The sequence below is a fragment of the Drosophila bipectinata genome, chromosome 2L (genome assembly GCF_030179905.1).
Source record: "Drosophila bipectinata strain 14024-0381.07 chromosome 2L, DbipHiC1v2, whole genome shotgun sequence".
Lineage (NCBI taxonomy): Eukaryota > Metazoa > Arthropoda > Insecta > Diptera > Drosophilidae > Drosophila > Drosophila bipectinata.
Window position 1 is genome coordinate 15,316,483 of NC_091736.1, and position 18,177 is coordinate 15,334,659.

Here is an 18,177-nt window from a genome sequence, read left to right on the forward strand (position 1 = left end):
AGGACTGTAGATAAATTCGATTAAAAACGATACTGCCATCATCTGATTAAGTAAGCCATTCCTTCCAAAAGACATCCGTTTTTTAGCGGAAAAACATTCAGTTTGTGGTGAAGTTGCCATTTCAACTGGTTGGCAAAAGGTTTTGTTACCTTAATTGTTATCTTGTATTTTCAAAAAATCGTATAACCGCAAAGATGCCGATTATATTGAAAATTGAGTACTTGAATATTTTGTCCAGCATGCGAAAGGATTCTAAAAAAACCGAGTTGCCTGGCAAACTTTGGAAGTTCTTTAGTTGTCAATGGACAATTTGCGGTTATTACGTCCGTCATTTTTGAAGAAAATACATTACGTCTTTAATCAAGGTTTTAGAGACTAAAAGGATTAAAATTAAAAATTCTATTTTGAAGATATTTAATTTAATTGCTTTTCAAAAACTACCAGTATAAACTTAAAGTATTTGATTTATGACTTTCTATTTAAAAAGTTAAAAATTATAACTTTTAATTTTCTATATTGCTTCACAAATTGAAAAGTTTATCGTAAAATCCGCATTCTTATATTTCAAGAATACCTTTTGTTAAACTAAATTTTGACATGAGGTAAAATGCAGATAATTTTTTTGTATAAATTAAAAGGTTTCTGGGTTGTAAACTGCAGTAGTCCCAATCAAACCAGTTCAAGATGTTCATTAAGACGCTTCTCTTGCTAGTGGCAGCTAATGTCCTTTCGGCAGGACACATTGGCCATCCAAAAAATCGGATTATTGGAGGAAGTAATATCGCAATCGAAAAGGCTCCTTGGCAGGTTTATATTGAATGGAAAGAAGACTCACACACACATACATGTGGTGGCTCACTAATAAGACCAGACGTGGTGTTAACTGCCGATCATTGTGCAAATTTGACACAATTGGAAACGTATACGGTTCGAGTTGGTTCTTCAAATAGAGTCAAGGGAGGACAACTTTTCTTTGTTGCGAAGATGGTGAAACACCATAATGCAGACATTGCCGTGTTGAGATTAAGCAATCCTGTTAAAATTGGTCCTTCAGCTCAAACTATTGCACTGGCTAAGTACGCTCCTCCTGCTGGAGCCCAGGCCTTGTTGACCGGATGGGGCTGGATCTCGCCTTTTGTGAAAGAGGCTCCTATCATATTGCAAGGAATCAATGTAACCATTTTGTCCTCCGATGAGTGCACCGATGAGAAAATCATATGCGCCGGATCAAAGGAAAAAACAGCATGCAAAGGAGATTCCGGAGGAGCTTTGGTTGTAAATAACCAGGCGGTGGGTGTGGTTTCTACTGGGTCATGCGATGGGCCGACACAGCATGTCAGCGTTCCCTACTACCACCTGTGGATTTTAGGGGCAGTTGAAGAATTATATTTGTAAATATTAAGATACAAATAAACTAGAAATGTTACATTTTCAAAAAAAAAAAGGTTCTTCTTAAGAAAGAAAAAGGTTCCTAAGGAAGCACCTGAGTTTTTCCTTGGCAAGTTTCCTTGCAGATCAAAGTATCACATATTGAGAGTGGCTCCGTCTATAAAATACTATATTCTACCCTATAAGATACGTTCGACTGAACACGATAATGCCATTAAGCGGTTAAGTGGCTGCACAAAAGAAAGCATTTTATTGGACGAAACAAATCCAGTTGGGGATGAAGTTGCCAATTCAACTGGTTGGACAAAAGGTTTTGTTACCTTAAGAAGTGTTACCTCAGACAGACCAGTTATAATAAATCGTAAAGATGCCGAGTATATTTAAAATACTTGAATATTTCGTCCAGCATGCGGACTATAGAATAATTATATAGCTTCTAAAAAAACGTGTTTCCTGGCAAACTCTGGAAGTTCATTAGTTGTTAAGGGAAAACTTTCAGTTATGGCGTCCGTCATTTTAAAAGTATTTATGCACATAAAATACGTCTTAAACAAAATGTCTTTCAGAGACCTAAAAGATTCAAAATGATCTACTATGTACATCCTATAGCTGCAATCCAACTGATTGATCGGAAATGCTTTAACTTTGGTGTTTAAAGAGTTAGAGAGTTCAGATGCTACTAATGCTATTTTTGGGAAAATAATACGACATACAAAATTTCATAAGGATCGATCGGCTATACTCTATAGCTGCCATATATAATATCTGAACAATCGGAAATGACGCAACTTTCGTGTTTTTGAATATAGAAAGTTGGAACTTGGTACAGATTCCATTTTTAATCATTTAATCCATCCTACCAAATATCATAACGGCCGACTATATCTTATAGCTGCCATATAACTGAAAATATCAACTTTGGTATTTTTGAAGATAGAAGCTTGTGATTTTTTTTTAGATATTTTATTGTAATTAATTGGTTTTATTATGATATTCTCATAAGGAGCTGCCAACTATGTATATCCGATGTTTGTCTATCCGGTTTTACCTGCAATGGTATATCAACTTTGGCTCCGCCTGAAGTTAGCTTTTCTTTCATTTTTAGATTCATGCTGGATCATCAATAATTGTTTATGGAGGAATTCTTCTAAATGCTATCATCCAATTAGGTAAGCCATTCCGTCAAAAAAAAAATCATTTTTTTGGCTGAAATAAATCCAGTTGGTGGTAAAGTTGCCGTTTTAACCGGTTTTGTACTTTAAGTAACTTTTCACCCCAGACAGACCAGACATTTTACCCATTAAGTCGCCGATTATATCAAATAATGAGTACTTGAATATTTCGTCCAGCTAGAGGAAAGATCCTTAGAAACCGTGTTTCTTGGCAGATCCTAAAGTTCAATAAGCGCTAATGGAAAACGTTTGGCTAATTTAATTGCTTTTCAAAAACTACCAGTACTATAATCTAAAAATATTTGCTTCAGTATTTTCTAAGCTATAACTTTCTAGATTGCTTCACAAATTGAAAAATTTATCTAAAAAACCCGCATTCTTATATTTTAAGAATACTTTTGGAAAACTAAATTTAGACATGAGGCAAAGTACAGATTATTTTTCAGTATAAATTGCAAGCCTACTTGGCTGTAAAATCATTGAATCCAGTGGTCCCAGTCGAACCAGTTCAGGATGTTCGTTAAGACACTTCTCTTGCTAATGGCAGCTAATGTCCTTTCGGCAGGACACATTGGGCATCCTGAAAATCGTATCATTGGAGGAAGTAATACAGCTATCGAAACAGCTCCTTGGCAGGTTTTTTTAAAAAGACATGAACAATCAATTACATTCATGTGTGGCGGATCACTAATAAGATCTGACATTGTGTTAACCGCCGCTCATTGTGTAATTCCTAAGGGACAAGTTATCGAATTTTCTGTTCGAGTTGGTTCTTCAAAAAGAAACGAAGGAGGACAACTTTTCGGCGTTGCGAAGATTATGGTACACCAAGATTATAATTTTACGTTTCTCAACGACATTGCTGTGTTGAGATTAAGCAATCCCGTTAAAATTGGTCCTTCAGCTCAAACTATTGCATTGGCTACGAACGCACCTCCTGCTGGAGCCCAGGCCTTGATTACCGGGTGGGGCAGGATCGTATATTTTGTGAAAGAGACTCCTATCATATTGCAAGGAATCAATGTAACCATTGTGCCCTCCGATGAATGCACCATATTTCCATGGATTAATGAGAAAATCATATGCGCCGGATCAAAGGGGAAAACAACATGCAAAGGAGATTCCGGAGGAGCTTTGGTTGTAAATAATCAGGTGGTGGGTGTGGTTTCTGCTGGGCCTCTAACATGTGATGCGTCAACATTCTATGTCAACGTTCCCTACTACCATCAGTGGATTTTAGGGGCAGTTGAAGCGTTATATTTGTAAAAATAAGAAAATGGTGAAACTGTAAAATGTAAATGAATAAACAAGAAATGTTTAAAAAAAATCTTCAAAAAACGCTTCTTTATTAATCTCAAGCAAAATCTACAAATATTTTTTAGAATTTTTATAAAGTTCTGGCATTACCATGCAGACATCAAAGTGGTTTCTAAGGAAGCACCTAAGTTGTTCCTTGGCAAGTTTCCTTGCAGATCACATATTTCGAGCGGCTCCGTCTATAAAAACTTCTTTGTAATAACAGCAGCGCATCGTATTTCTAGACGAAAACCAAAGGATTTTCAGATTCGTGCAGGATCATCAATGAAAGTTTCTGGAGGAATTCTTCAAAATGTTACCGCTATTCGGTTTAAAGAGGACTATAAGATACATTTGATTGAACAGGATATTGCCAGTATGCGGATAAGTAAGCCATTCCGCCCAAAAGTCAACATTTCTTTGGCCGAAACAAATCCAGTTTGGCCAAAAGGTTTACACTTACGAAGTGTTTCCCCAGACAGACCAGTCAGACAAGATGCCGATTATATTGAAAATGGAGTACTTGAATATTTCGTCCAGCATGCGGACAGATTCTAAAAAAAACGAGTTTCCTGGAAAACTCTGGAAGTTCATTAGTTGTTAAGGGAAAACTTGCAGTTATTGCGTCCGTTATTTTTGGACTATATACAATCCGTCTTTAATAAAATAGGTTTCAGAAACTTAAAAGTATTAAGAATTCTAGATTGAAGAAATTTCCACCCGAGACATAATATCTATTTTTAAAAAATGACTTAAAAGTGCATTTAATTTAATTGCTTAAAAAAACTACGAATATAATCTTAAAGTATTTGATTTATTATTTTCTACTTAAAAGTTATAACTCTATACATTGCTTCACCAATTGAAAAATTTATCATAAAACACCGCATTCTTATATGTCAAAAATACCTTTTGTGAAACTAAAGTTAGACATGAGGTAATATGCAGATAAGTTTTTTGTATAAATTAAAAGCTTTCTTGGCTGTAAAATGCAGTAGTCCCAATCGAACCAGGTCAAGATGTTCATTACGACGCTTCTCTTGTTAATGGCAGCTAATGTCCTCTTGGCAGGACACATTAACCATTCAAAAAATCGTATCATTGGAGGAAGTAATACCGCAAAAGAAAAGGCTCCTTGGCAAGTTTATTTCGAATGGAGAGAAGATTTAAAAAATTTTACATGTGGTGGCTCACTAATAAAATCAGAAGTTGTGTTAACGGCCGCTCATTGTGTAAATTTGACACAGTTGGAAACATATGGGGTTCGAGTTGGTTCTTCAAGCAGAGATAAAGGAGGACAACTTTTCACCGTTGCGAAGATTGTGGTACATCAAGATCATAATACAGACAACCTTCAGTTTCTCAACGACATTGCTGTGTTGAGATTAAGCAATCCCGTTAAAATTGGTCCTTCAGCTCAAACTATTGCACTGGCTACGTACGCACCTCCTGCTGGAGCCCAGGCCTTGATCACCGGATGGGGCAAGATCTCGCCTGATGTGGAAGAGAAACCTATCATATTGCAAGGAATCAATGTTACCATATTGTCCTCCGATGAGTGCTCCATATTTCCATGGCTTTATGAGAAAATCATATGCGCCGGATCAAAGGGAAAAACAGCATGCGAGGGAGATTCCGGAGGAGCTTTGGTTGTAAATAACCAGGTGGTGGGTGTGGTTTCAACTGGGAAATGCGACGGGCCGACAAAATATGTCAGCGTTCCCTACTACCACCAGTGGATTTTAGGAGCAGTTGACGAATTATATTTATAAATAAAACAATAAATGAATAGTCGAGTCGAATAAATGAGTAGCGATTTTCAGCCGGGCCCCTGCACAGAAGAATTCCAAGGATACCCTGGACATTGAAGCCATGTCCGAATAACTGCGAGTCCTACAGAAAATCAATAGTTATGTGGAGAACAGGGTTGATGCCTGTGAGCTGTCGGACAGTGACAGTGATGTGATGCCCCCGCCAAGAGAATACATTTTTTAAGGAATTGGGAATTGAAGGTAGCTTGAAGGAAATTTTTAAGAGATTCTTCTTAAACGATGCAAAGATCAATTCTTCATCAACCTGCATAAAAATCGGTGAATACATTCAAATATTTTTTTTGTGGTTATTTTTTTAAAGGATAAGAAGGGTCCTGTGCAAAATATACAAAAAGGCAAGGAGTCACAATGTTCCAATGTACTAATTTTATTTACTGTAAGGCACTACTGTACGACTCTAAAGCACTATTATCCACTGGATTGTTTGGTGCATTCTTGACTAAATTCTCGACAGAAGCTTCTGTTGAGGAGGACACCAGGGTGTTGACAAAGTTGCGATCGAGACCCTCGAAGAACCGCAAGCCCGTGGCGTTCTCAATGTCTCGGATATCGCTGAGTAAGGTCTTCAGTTCGACATTATTGTTTAGAGGCGTATTGGGCATCACATACGCCTCGGCATATGGTGTGTCATCGGGACCGAATTTTGGATCGATAACGAGAACCTTGAAGAAATGCGTGGGCACGGCGACCATGAAGCGGTCCTCCGATTGGTACTCCAGGAACCAGCTGTCTGCCTTCATTTCTCGTGGCAAGTAAATGGATCCGGTATAGACATAAATGGTTCCATGATTTTTGCTCATTTCGTTGACGTGTCGCAACAAACGGTCCCACACGCCGAGATTGAAACCACGGTTCATGAAGGGCTTAATGTTGGACAAGAAGAAAACCCTCGAAGCCTCCGACTGGCTAAAGGCGCCACATGGAGCTATGGAGACTCTGTCCTCATAAAGAGGCCGATTGTTGACATCTACCCGTTCACACATCCACTGTATGGCAGAGTTGCGGCGATCGAATGAGGTTACAAAGTCAAAGATCTCGTTCAGACTGATCTCATTCATGCTGGGGAATCCATACTTCATGATTCCACCCAGCTTATGCTTCCGTTCTGCCTTAGAATCGTCTATCTCTATGCTGGAGGCTCTAACTCTAAAGATTCCCAGCTAGTACGTCATATACAATTATGAAATATTTGATATTATAATTAAAAAAAAACCCTCACCAAATCATACAGCTTGCGACGAATAAAATAGGCATGAGGATTCCGCTGTTCTAAGTATTGGATATTCCTCATCACTTCGCTGTGCTGATAATAAGCGCCCAATGCAAAGAAGGATCCTGCGGTGGCCGCCAACATTGCCAGGATGCCCTTCCCCATCTTTGGTTCCATCCATCAACTATCCAAATTTTGATTATTTAAATATATATACAAGTAAAGATTTAGAATAGCATATAATTTATAAATATGTGTGCGTCTATTTTCCAAGTTATATCCGTGAAATATATACAAAAAGTAACTAGGATTTTCTCTAAAAAGTTACTACCCAAAACTGTTAAAAATTTGTATATTTTATTGAGGAGAAATTACCTTAAATCCTGTTTTGTGCTGGTGGGTCCTCTTGACTTTTACGGCCGTTAATCTTTAAAGTTTTCGGGCGACAAGACACCCCATTTTCGAGTTCAAAGGCAACACTTGGCTGCACTTGGCCAACTGCATTAAGTCAATAGAAAAAGTTACAGTCATCGTCACTGCGTCGAAAACTGAAAACTAAAAAGCCCCCAGGACAAAGGGTCCTTTGCCCCCGTTTCTCCCTCCCTGAACTGTGTACATAATAAGCATTTTCGTGGGGTTGAGGAGGTTACGCCTGACTATGCCTGACTAAACCAAAAACAGAGTCAAGATTTATTCTACAAATCTCATCGTACTTTGTTATCCTCAAAAACGTTAGTTGTGGCTTTACAGCTCTTTAGGTTTTGACCAGAAAACTTTAATTTCCTGTCAGAAAGTTTAAACGGTAAAGAAATAATAATAAAATAATGCAATAATCCTTGATTCAGTAAACTTTAATTACTAACGGAAGTGAAAATTAAGACGTCAAATGTCCTGGCTACCAGGCCTCAAACTTAGGGTTCTTTCCCCAGGTGCCCCAATTTCGATTCCACATCAATTTTCGACTCGAGGCAGCCGCGAGGCATTGCCAATTAATTTCTACCTACTAATTGGTGGTTTGCCAACTTCATTGGCCTCCAGGGGACACTGAGGGCCGGGCCCTGTTTGGTTTGGGCCGACGTTCAGTTTGCATATTGATTGATGCCTGGCGGACCACTTGAGGTGCAGCCTCCTTTTTGGGTTTGTCAAGGACTCGTTGATTTTCTAGTCTCGCTCCGTCGTGTGGATTTTCTAATCAACATGGCTCGCCCAAATTTGCATAATTAAAACGTTTTCACGTAGGCCACTTGCCTAGCCAAGTCAAGAAAATGTCACGCCCCTTTCTAGTCTTCAGATTTTCCAGTTATCCTTGCTGGCTGGAAATTGACTCGCTAAGTGAGTGAAAATTTGTCGCCTCATTTGAGTTTGGATTAATGAATTATGTACTCGGGCGACTTAATTAGGCGGGCTTCGAATGTGATTAGGGTCTGGCAATTAGCCGATAGGACTCGAAAAGTATTCAGGATCTGCGATAATCATTTGCTGACTGACAGCCATTAAAAAATTTACCCAAAAGGTTCTCGCCACACCAATCTCATTATATGGTTGCTATTTTTTCCTTTTCTCCTTTATATTTACGTTTTTTTCGGGTTTATGGCAGGTTAACTTAATGTGGTAATTAACCTATCTGGCCTAAAAAGGGTTTATCAGCTGTAATTTTATTTGCTTTTCAACTTTGGGGGCTTGTTAGGGTTCCTGGAAGACAATTAAAAAAATGTAAAAATTATCGTTTATAATGGCTTTTTTAAAATGTGATATTTTTAATACTATTTGATCTATTTTTTTTACCGATTAAAGAAATTAAATGAGATCTATCATGTCCTATCCATAGATAAAGATATCCTAGATGGAGGATAAACAATTTGAGACTTTTTAAGAAAGGAAAAAAATCATCTGGAAAATGTATTAAAACCTATCGTAAATAATTAAGATAGGTCTAATGATGTAGATTGATAGAGAAATATTTTTCGATAACCCTTAGATAGTCTATTAAATTTAGAATAATTATTAATAATTATAATTATCCATATTCATTATAAAATGTGTACCCCCTTGTCATTAAAAAAAATTTATTTTTCGAATGATCGGTGCTAGTAATTAACACGTCTATGGGAGGAGGCTTCTGCTCATCAATTAGAAATTGGAAACGAGAGTAATGAGAGAACCTACAGATATGGCAAATACACTGTAAAAAGCCAAAATGTGTTCGGTACTCGACTCCCAGGGGTCTCTGCTATAAGTGCATATGTACATACATATATACATGAACATTATCAAAGTCGGGGTATCAAGATCGGCTCCACGGCAGACTGAGAATACTGTCAGTTAGTTGGGCACGCACCACCAAGCGGGTCAGATCTGTCGCTCGTGGCGCTCAAAGTTAGCCGGAGGTAAACGTACCGTTACAGCGGATCGGTCAACGGACGTTAAGCAATATACTCGATCGGTCAAAATCAGACCCCCCACGGTCCAATCAATCATGATCTCACAGCTGGGTCGGATCTGGATAATTGGTGGTGGAGTAGTGCTGGCGTTGGTGGCTCTTACAGTGGGTGAGTTCAAGAATACAGAGGGGAAATGTCATCTTTTAGGTTAACATAAGATTTTGGCATATTTTTTCTCTGTGCCCTAGTATTTTTCGTATTTGAAAAGATAAAATAAACAATTTTTAAATCATTCTTTAGCATCACCAGCTACCACCGAAAGTGCTCTCAATCCAAATGCCAATTGTAATTATACCCTTATCAAGTCCAAAACCTTGGGTGTGGATCCCTCCTTTTGGAAGAAGTTCTTCAAACACTGGATACCCTTCACCAGCAGTGCCCGAAGTAGAATGCAATTTATTCTTTTCAAGAAAGACTTTGCAGATTGCGGAAAAGAATTGTTCCTCGGCGATGTGGAAAGTCTCAAGAACTCCGGATTCGATGCACGTCATCCGACAAGGTAACAGGGGGATTTCCTGGAAGATTATAAATAGCGATTGCAAATCGAATCGGGTTGAGGGAAAACACTTTTTGTTTGACTCGTTAATCGTGGTGGGAGAAGTAATTGTGCAATCAACACAAAAGCCGTTCAAACTTTTACAGACAAAACAATTAGTAGTGTATTTAGTATTCCCAGTGAATGTGTTTCGGGTTAGACGTCACAGACCATCTAATTAATGAGAGACCAAAACAGACACTCAATGAATAGAACCCAAAACAAATATTTACCAAACTCTCTCACTAAATATTTTTTTTTTTTTTTTCGAATTTTTCGCGAGGAATGAGAAACTGGTTTCTCTGCTTTTAATATACACTCATATTTTTGTATAATTTAAATTTTACGGTGAGCTTTTGTTTGGCATATAGACTCTTATCGCTTAAACTGAGTCACTACCAAAATTGGGAAAAAAAAGACTCAGGTAATTAGTTAAGTAATTATTTTTATGCAGATTTGAAATTATTGTTAGCGTTATCTTATCAATTCCTTATTTACAAGAGATAATATATAGGTGATTGTTTTTATTTAACAAAATATTGTAGTGAATATATGTGATAAATATATAGTTACTTGAGGCACCTGCCTTCGGAAAAACACCAATAATGTGATAATTGTCTGAATTAAAAATAAAGTTAATGTAATATGGACAATTAAAATATTAATTTTGTTAAAATACTTCACCTTCTTGGCTTAAACTTTCATAATAATTTTTATTTTCAGAATTGTAATTCATGGATGGATGAGTCAGAGCAAAGGATCTCATATCCGTAAAGTTAAAAACGCCTATCTGAGTCTTACCCAGCCAGGAATTAATGGCGAACCTGCCCGTTACGAGGATTTCAATGTAATTGTCTGCGATTGGAGCCGCATTTCCACGAATGTCAATTACTACGAAGTGGCCAAAACGGTGGAGGATCTGGGAGCTTTACTTGCGGATCTAGTCCGTTTCTTGCACCTAGAAGCAAATCTTCACTACGATGATGTCTACGTTATTGGTCACTCTTTGGGCGCCCAGATTGCTGGCAGTGCCGGCAAGCAAATTCTACCATATCGCTTCAATACCATCTATGCTTTAGACCCCGCGGGTCCCAAGTTCCGGGATCAAACCGATGAATATCGGATAGACGCCAGCGATGCTACCTATGTGGAGTCCATTCAGACAAGTGTCAGTTTCGGCTTTGAACAGCCCGTGGGGCATGCCACTTTCTATCCAAATTATGGAAAAAATCAGAAAAAGTGTTATGTGTATGGTTGTTCGCACAAGAGATCGCATGATTACTTCATAGAGACTCTGACGAGTCCTGCAGGATTTTGGGGTCCTCGCTGTGAACGTTTTGATAATGGAACTTGGATTCTTCTGCTCAGCGATGGAGAATTCCGAATGGGCGGAGAGCCTTCCATCCCAAAGAATGGTACTTTCTACATAAAGACCTATGCCAAGCCGCCATATGCTATGGGTCATAGGTGGATGACGGAGCCGGCTCCAAAGGAAGACGAGGAAGAGAACTCTACAGAGGACCGAAAACTAACAATATCTTAGATAAATGTTTAATGTTAAATGTTAAATATTTAATTTATGATTTTTTGTAAAGTGTAAATAAAGTGATTAGTGTCATACTATTTTAACATAAGGTTTCAAATGGAAATACTCTTACCAACTCTACTACCACCTCTAGAACCATTTCGTTACTTTGAAACTGCCTTATCTTTACTTAAGCCAAGAAAAATGTAAACCAATTTAATGGAAAAATTACCCACGAACTCCGCATTACTGATTGGAAACTCCCGTTCGTTGGGTAAGAGCCATATATAAGGCAGTTGAAACGCCGTTGACTGGTTCATTTTTAAGCAAATTCTTAACGAAAATGTTGCGGGCCCAAGGTTTTTGTTTTGGTTTTTTAGTTTTAATTTTCTCTGTGATGGCAAGACCTAGAGTTAATAAACAACTTAAGTTTAATTATCCTGGAACACCGACAACAGAACAATCTATAGAGCATTTTGTTGAGACAAGTAGCACCGAAAGTGAAGTGTTAACGGAAACAACAAGTGAAGAAACTTTGGAAGAATCTTCTTCCGAACTTTATTCAGAAGATACAACTGAGGAATACAGCACAGAGTCATCTACTGGGGAATACTACACTGACTCCAGTACAGATTTTTCGAAATCAACTGACAGCACCGACTCCAGTACAAGTTTTTCGGAATCAACTGAGATAACTACAGATTCGAGTGATGAATCCGATGAAAGCCAAAGTGATGAAGATTCATCGGATTACAGTGATATTTCCAAAGACAGTAGTGGAATCATTTGGCCAGACTCTAGTCAGGAATCTTTCGAAAGCTGGGAGCCAGAAGACTCAGATGGGGATTTTTCCGGAGGAGATTTTAGCGCTGGAAAGTCTGGGGAAATATTTGATTATAGCTGAAAAATTTAAACAAATAACATCACATACCTTAATTTTTCTGTCAATTTATAAACCGAGTCTGTAACACTCAAATTCAAATTAAAACTAGTAGAAATGGAAACTTTTCTCTTCACGTTGTTCTTCCTGTCGTTGAAGTCTTTGGTCTCGGGAATACCCATACCGATGTATGATCTTTATTATTCAACGGACACCCAGGTGGACTTTGTTGATTATGATCCCTATATTATTACATAAAATGTAAGTAAACAGGTATTTTAAAAATAATTAATAATTTAATTTATTTTTCATTTAGAGTAATACTTCTGCCGCTCAGTAATGCTGCTGCTCTAACTTTGGAAGAACTTGGCTACTGTAAAATGTTCAATTATCTTTTTTTTCCAAAACGAGGCATTAAATAATATAAACCTTTTAAGGATGATTTTTAAGATGGTCTAAGGTATACACGTGTAACTTATAAGATAATAAAATGTATAACTAAAGCTTAATAACCTTTTCAAATAAATTCTAAATATTTTATATTTAAAATAAAATAATAATATAGCTGTTCTAGTTACTGACTGCCACTTCCTTTATAGAATTTTCGACAACGCTTTCGTTGTGGCTTGCCGCATATTTCGACAAAAAATTTAATTAAAACAAACAGTATGTTACACGACATAGTTGTTCCAGCTTCTTTAGGGACTGCGGATGCAGTTTGCCTTTTTTGTGAAGGGGGGCAAAAACAAGTATTTGTAAATGCATTTTACTTGGCTTAATTAGTTGAGATTTTACATTATTCATACGCCACGTGTGACCGGACCAGTGGAAGACCACTTTCTGCCATGCCCTTCCTTTCAGACCCCGACAGCATCATATTTTTCACTTAATTAAAATTTTCGTTGTTTTTGGTTGTTGGGTTTGAGGTTGGCTTGGGTATTTTTATGAATTTTATGGGAAGACGTGAAAGCTAGTGCAGTTTTCCTTAACTTTAAGGTTTTAAGAAAAAACATTTTATTGGTTTTAATATTATAAACCACGTAAGAAGTTTTCTAAAAGCTTACATCTTAAGGTCAAAAAGTCGTACAAAATGCCTGCATAAATTGGTTTTAAATTTTCATTTTGTTCTGACAGAATGACATGTTCCGGCCAAATCCACAAACCAGAAAAGCCAGGACATTTTAAGTTTGACATAAGCCATTTATTGGCTTGTTAACTATCTCTGTTTGCTTATCGTAATTGTTGTCTTAAATTGACAAGTTTAAGGCCTTATCAGACCGAAGTAATCTTTTAAGACTTTTTGCGAATCCTTTTGCTGGCCACCTCGTTAAATCTCAGGTGGAAAAAGCTTTCAGCCAAATTTTATGCAAAATCATTTTCTCCGTTTCCCATTTGACCCGAAGTAGTTGAATCAGCTTGAAGTGGAAATTGCTTCGATTGATGATTGTGAAAGGATGGAAAACCCTCACAGAATTTGATTATTTAAATTCTCACATTCGTTTTCGTGGCCCATAAATTATTTATGAGGCATGGGCGGGTGTGTGTGTGTGTGCTAGGATTTCCATTATGGCATTCTAATTAAGGACACCCACAGAATGTCTCCCAAGTTCATAGTGAGTAACTGATGACCAAAGGACTTTGGACTTTGGCTTTCCTTCTGCTCGAGTGTGTGATGGGAATTAGACCCTTAAAAATTCACTGCAAAATTCATACGTAGCTGGGAAATGTGGGAAGCCTTTTCGGTTGACAGCCTAAAGACCAATTTGTCGCCCTGTAAAGGATTGTGTGAAAACCTTTGGGTGTCATAACTTTGTCCCACCATCAACACAAAAAAAAAAGAGCTCAAAAGAAAGGAAAAATTAAAATGAAATCAAGTTTCATTTTGCGACGTGGGTGGGGCTCAAAAGGTTACACAAAGGCATTCGAGATATTTGGGCAAATGAGTCCGATACAAGGCGATGACAATGAGTTACATATAGCCTCACAAAAGGACCTGCAGCAGGACACGCACACAGCTTTACACGCACTTAGGTCAGCAGATATGTCTGGCTTGGATATCAGGAAGTGAGATGCTTCGCCACTTGGAACCATTTACTTCTCACATCCTCCGTAAACTCAACCGTATCCGTATCCCTGTATCTGTATCTCAACGTCTCCGATGCTATTTGTGCAGTTTTATAGCATTTTTATGGCACACAAGTTCAGTGCTTTGTGCCTTCTGTCGGTGTGTCCTCTGTAGTCCTTCGTCCGGTTGCCTCTTTAAAATATTTAAATTTCATGTGCCTGGATATATAAAGGAGGGTGTAGAATATTTGGTTCCGCTGTGAGCTCAACTGTGTAATAGAGGAGGCCTTCTTCAAGTAATGGCAAGGAAAAGTATGAAAATGGGTTCAGGAAGTCATGATTTCCAGGGTCTGGGGATAATATTTGCAAACCAAGATAGGAATTATATACTGGATTTTGAGTGTTTTCCTATCACTTGTTTCTCAATAAAAAATAATTAGATAAGTATATTCAAAAACCCTCTTAAATAAAGTAACTTCCAGCCCTGGTTTTTGAGAATTTCCCCCTAGAATTTCACATATCCCCCCATATCTATGTCAGTTCACTTGAGTGCTGTTGCTGTTGTTGCTGCGGCTTCTTTTCGGGGCCTTTTTCCAAGTTTGCGGTGTGATTTTATGTGCAAACTTAAATTACACAATTTTGGGGGCCATGAATACATTTTTCTCCCCATCTTGCTGAGGCTGATGATGTTGCTTTTGCTTTTGCTGTTTCTTGGACTTTTGTACTGATGGTATAGCAGCTCCTTGGATCCTTGAAACTGGCAAAAGGGACAATGAGTTGCTAAATGCTTTGAATATTCTTCTGGCCATTGCCTGGCACTGCATGCATAATATACGATATATGGCCATGTCAGAGTTGGCCAAAAGGCGAAGGGGTTGCGGGAAACAGTGTTGACAGGTCGAGTGTGTCATGCGGTTTCTTCTTTACCAGAAACACTCTTGGCCAGAAATTGTATTGCGCCTGTCTCTGGGCAACCAAAGGATTTTGGTTTTGGCTTGGATTTTATTTAATGAAGAATATTTTAAATGTAATACATTTGACATGAAGAAGGTTTTGTTTATTACAAAAAAGAAATAGCGTATAAATATTAAAAAACTAACAAGTACTCACACGAGTATAAAATCTTTCTCTTTATGTTTTCTCGTTAAATGTTTTTTATTCTTTTGAATTTGTTTTGGTCCTTTATGGAGTTTGCACTCTGCAATCCTTATTAAAAGGCAACTTAATGATTGGGGTTGCTGTGAGCGGGGGTGTATCTGTGTATATGTGTTGCTTTAGTCCTTTTTAATGCCTGTTAAGCACATAACAAAGTACGCACTTTGTTAACATTTAAAAGCCAGCCATAAAGGCAACAGCAGCTTCTGTCCTTCCACCCACAAATGCAGCTGAGAATCTGGTAGTCGTGGTCAAAAATAGAATAGCTTTTATTTTATCTTTTATTATTTTAGCATGTCCCTTGCTTAGACTACTTTTTTGTTATTTAAATTAAAAGCGATGGCAATCGCCTCCTGGTGGGATTTTCTATACTCTTTATATTATCACCCAGGCCACAGCATTTATGAAAACTATTTGCAGGATGCGAAGGCCAGCACAGCAGAAAAGGGAATTGCATTAAAAACAAATAGAAGGCAGAGGTGCAGGCCAACACTCACCCCAGGATAGTGGTAACGGCAGGTCCTGCCCGCCAGTTTGTACTGGATGTTTATGAAAGGCCCGGCCGGGCACGTTCCAGACTCCATGCCGAGGATTCAAAAAGGAGCACCAGAGTGCAAACAAATAAGAAAACAGCCAAAGCCAGCCAGAGGAAAAACGAATCCGGAACTGAGCTCCTTCCGGCTTGAGTTCCCTGGGAGGTGGTTAAGTGGTAGACGTCAAAAACATTCGACGGTAAATATATTTTATTTTTATTTTTTTTGTCTAAATTTAATTTAAAATTACAATTTAATTTTAAAACAAATTAAAGGCTTTGATGCCTAAGATCAGATGACCTGGATGAATTATTTGAAACACTCTTTTAAAAGTTAACCTGATTTGTATTTCATATTTTTCACTAAATATTTGTATTTTTCCCAGTGTACTAATAACACTGACTAAAACAAACAAATCGCAAATTGAAAAAAGCAGATAAGTAGTACAGGCCCCATAGTTGGCTTTTTCTTTTCATTTCCATCGCGAAGGAAAAGTGAAATGGTTGCAAGGAGAATGGCAAATAAAAATCAGTGCTTCGTTCGTGCCCCTGTCCTGCAATTGCTCTCCAGTTATCCTGGCAACTCCCGGCCACTCCTCACCCCCGCGGGACCCTTTATTGGTAACATTGTTAACCCTGCAAGTTATGCATTCTTAATTTAATCGCTGGAATTGACTCTCCAGCACCAACTCTCACTGGCTTAGCGACTTGGTTGGGCTTCGTTTTCCATTTTTGCCTCCAGGCTGCCTCCCGGAGGCCAAAGTTTGCACCAGAGATTAGGCATATATCATGCGATTATATTGCACAGTTTGCATTGCCCAATGACTTGGAAATCGCAAACTCATGGGGCGAAGGATTAAGTTGCAGAGAATCCTTCCATAAAAAAAGAAGGAAAATAAAAGAAGATTCGCCAAGAAAGCAGGCTAAAGGCGAAAAACAAATATCCTTAACAGTGAACTGCCGTTATGTAGGACTCGTTAATAACTTTCAATTCGCATTAAAAATTATAAAAATTATTCCATGACCAATTATATTTTCAAATTTAATTGCAAGTAACAATTGCTAGTAATTTTTTAAATCCTGTTAGCTGCATTACGGATCCAGGACCTTAGTTTGGCCACATTGGCATAGACTCCTGGATAATTGGGATTGGCACATCCATTGCCAAAGGACACAATGCCCACAAGTTTTCCGCCCGAGACCAGAGGACCGCCGGAGTCTCCTTGGCACGAATCCTTTCCCGGAGCCGAAGCACATATCATGACATTCTGAATCAATCCACCGTAGGCCCTATTGCACTGATCCTGATCCACAATAGCCACGTCTGCAGCCAATAGAGTGCTGGACGCCGGCTTCTGATATCCAATGGCCCCCCATCCACTTACTCGAGCAGAATCTGCGGTCCTGGGAACTTTGTAAGCCAGCGGAATAGCGCGGACACTAGCATTCAGTGTAAGACGGGACTCCAGGCGGAGCACGGCCACATCATTGGCCACCGTGTTCTCATCGTAATCCTCGTGCACCAGGATCTTGGAAACCCTCACCGACTGACCACCCGAGTTGCTGTCTGTGGAACCCACTCTCACGGAAAGGGATATGGGACGAATGGAAGCCATGCAGTGCGCAGCCGTTATAACGATGTCTTCCCTGTAGATGGAGCCGCCGCAAAAATGTCTTCCATTAATTTGCAAAGACACCTGCCACGGAACCGATGTGATGGCCACCGAGTTGCCACCGACAATCCTACCCGGAAGCCATTTGGCGGAGATCAAAGCTCCACACGAGATCAGGAAAAGTCCGTTTAAGAGCAACATTCTCTATTCAAGTTCGAGTCACTAATAATTGTTTTTCTCGCAAAACTAGTTCCTATATATTTATTTTTTTAGTGAACTTACATTCCTTGCGTGTTAATGACTTAAGAATGTTTTTCCACTTAAGCTAAGCTGGCGAAAAAATGAGGTTAAACTATCAGTTAAATAAATCATATTGAGAAACCATTAACAAGAATTGGTTCATTAACTAGGTAAGGGGTTTAAGGGTTTGCTCTTCTAAAAAAAGAACAATTGATCATACACTATGATATATTTTCAAACTTTTAAAAATGGAACTAATTAGTTTTAAAGTTTTGCAGCTAAAGATAAAAACT

General features: G+C 38.4%; 4 protein-coding genes and 1 long non-coding RNA gene across 5 annotated transcripts; 3 read left to right on the forward strand and 2 right to left on the reverse strand.

Annotated features, from left to right (window-relative positions):
- Nucleotides 1-984: 984 nt before the first annotated feature.
- On the forward strand, nt 985-5,629 carry LOC108125868 (trypsin alpha-3-like). The gene is made up of 2 exons (XM_043211546.1): nt 985-1,290; nt 5,216-5,629. Exons 1-2 carry the CDS (start codon nt 985-987, stop codon nt 5,627-5,629), a joined length of 720 nt encoding a protein of 239 aa, XP_043067481.1.
- A 403-nt stretch (nt 5,630-6,032) lies between these two features.
- Nucleotides 6,033-7,195, reverse strand: Tengl1 (Testis EndoG-Like 1). The gene is made up of 2 exons (XM_017242216.3): nt 6,909-7,195; nt 6,033-6,849 (listed from the first exon to the last, which is right to left on the reverse strand). The coding sequence occupies exons 1-2, from the start codon at nt 7,074-7,076 to the stop codon at nt 6,061-6,063; spliced, it is 957 nt and encodes a 318-aa protein (XP_017097705.2). The 5' UTR covers nt 7,077-7,195; the 3' UTR covers nt 6,033-6,060.
- A 2,027-nt stretch (nt 7,196-9,222) lies between these two features.
- LOC108125808 (pancreatic lipase-related protein 2) lies at nt 9,223-11,496 on the forward strand. The gene is made up of 3 exons (XM_017242141.3): nt 9,223-9,448; nt 9,581-9,839; nt 10,599-11,496. Exons 1-3 carry the CDS (start codon nt 9,376-9,378, stop codon nt 11,416-11,418), a joined length of 1,152 nt encoding a protein of 383 aa, XP_017097630.2. The 5' UTR covers nt 9,223-9,375; the 3' UTR covers nt 11,419-11,496.
- A 122-nt stretch (nt 11,497-11,618) lies between these two features.
- On the forward strand, nt 11,619-12,806 carry LOC122321498 (uncharacterized). The gene is made up of 2 exons (XR_006246130.2): nt 11,619-12,541; nt 12,597-12,806. It is a non-coding gene; the product is annotated as an uncharacterized lncRNA (long non-coding RNA).
- Nucleotides 12,807-17,044: 4,238 nt separating this feature from the next.
- Nucleotides 17,045-17,861, reverse strand: LOC108125901 (trypsin alpha-like). Its single transcript, XM_017242244.3, has one exon. The coding sequence runs from the start codon at nt 17,843-17,845 to the stop codon at nt 17,105-17,107; it is 741 nt and encodes a 246-aa protein (XP_017097733.2). The 5' UTR covers nt 17,846-17,861; the 3' UTR covers nt 17,045-17,104.
- Nucleotides 17,862-18,177: the final 316 nt, after the last annotated feature.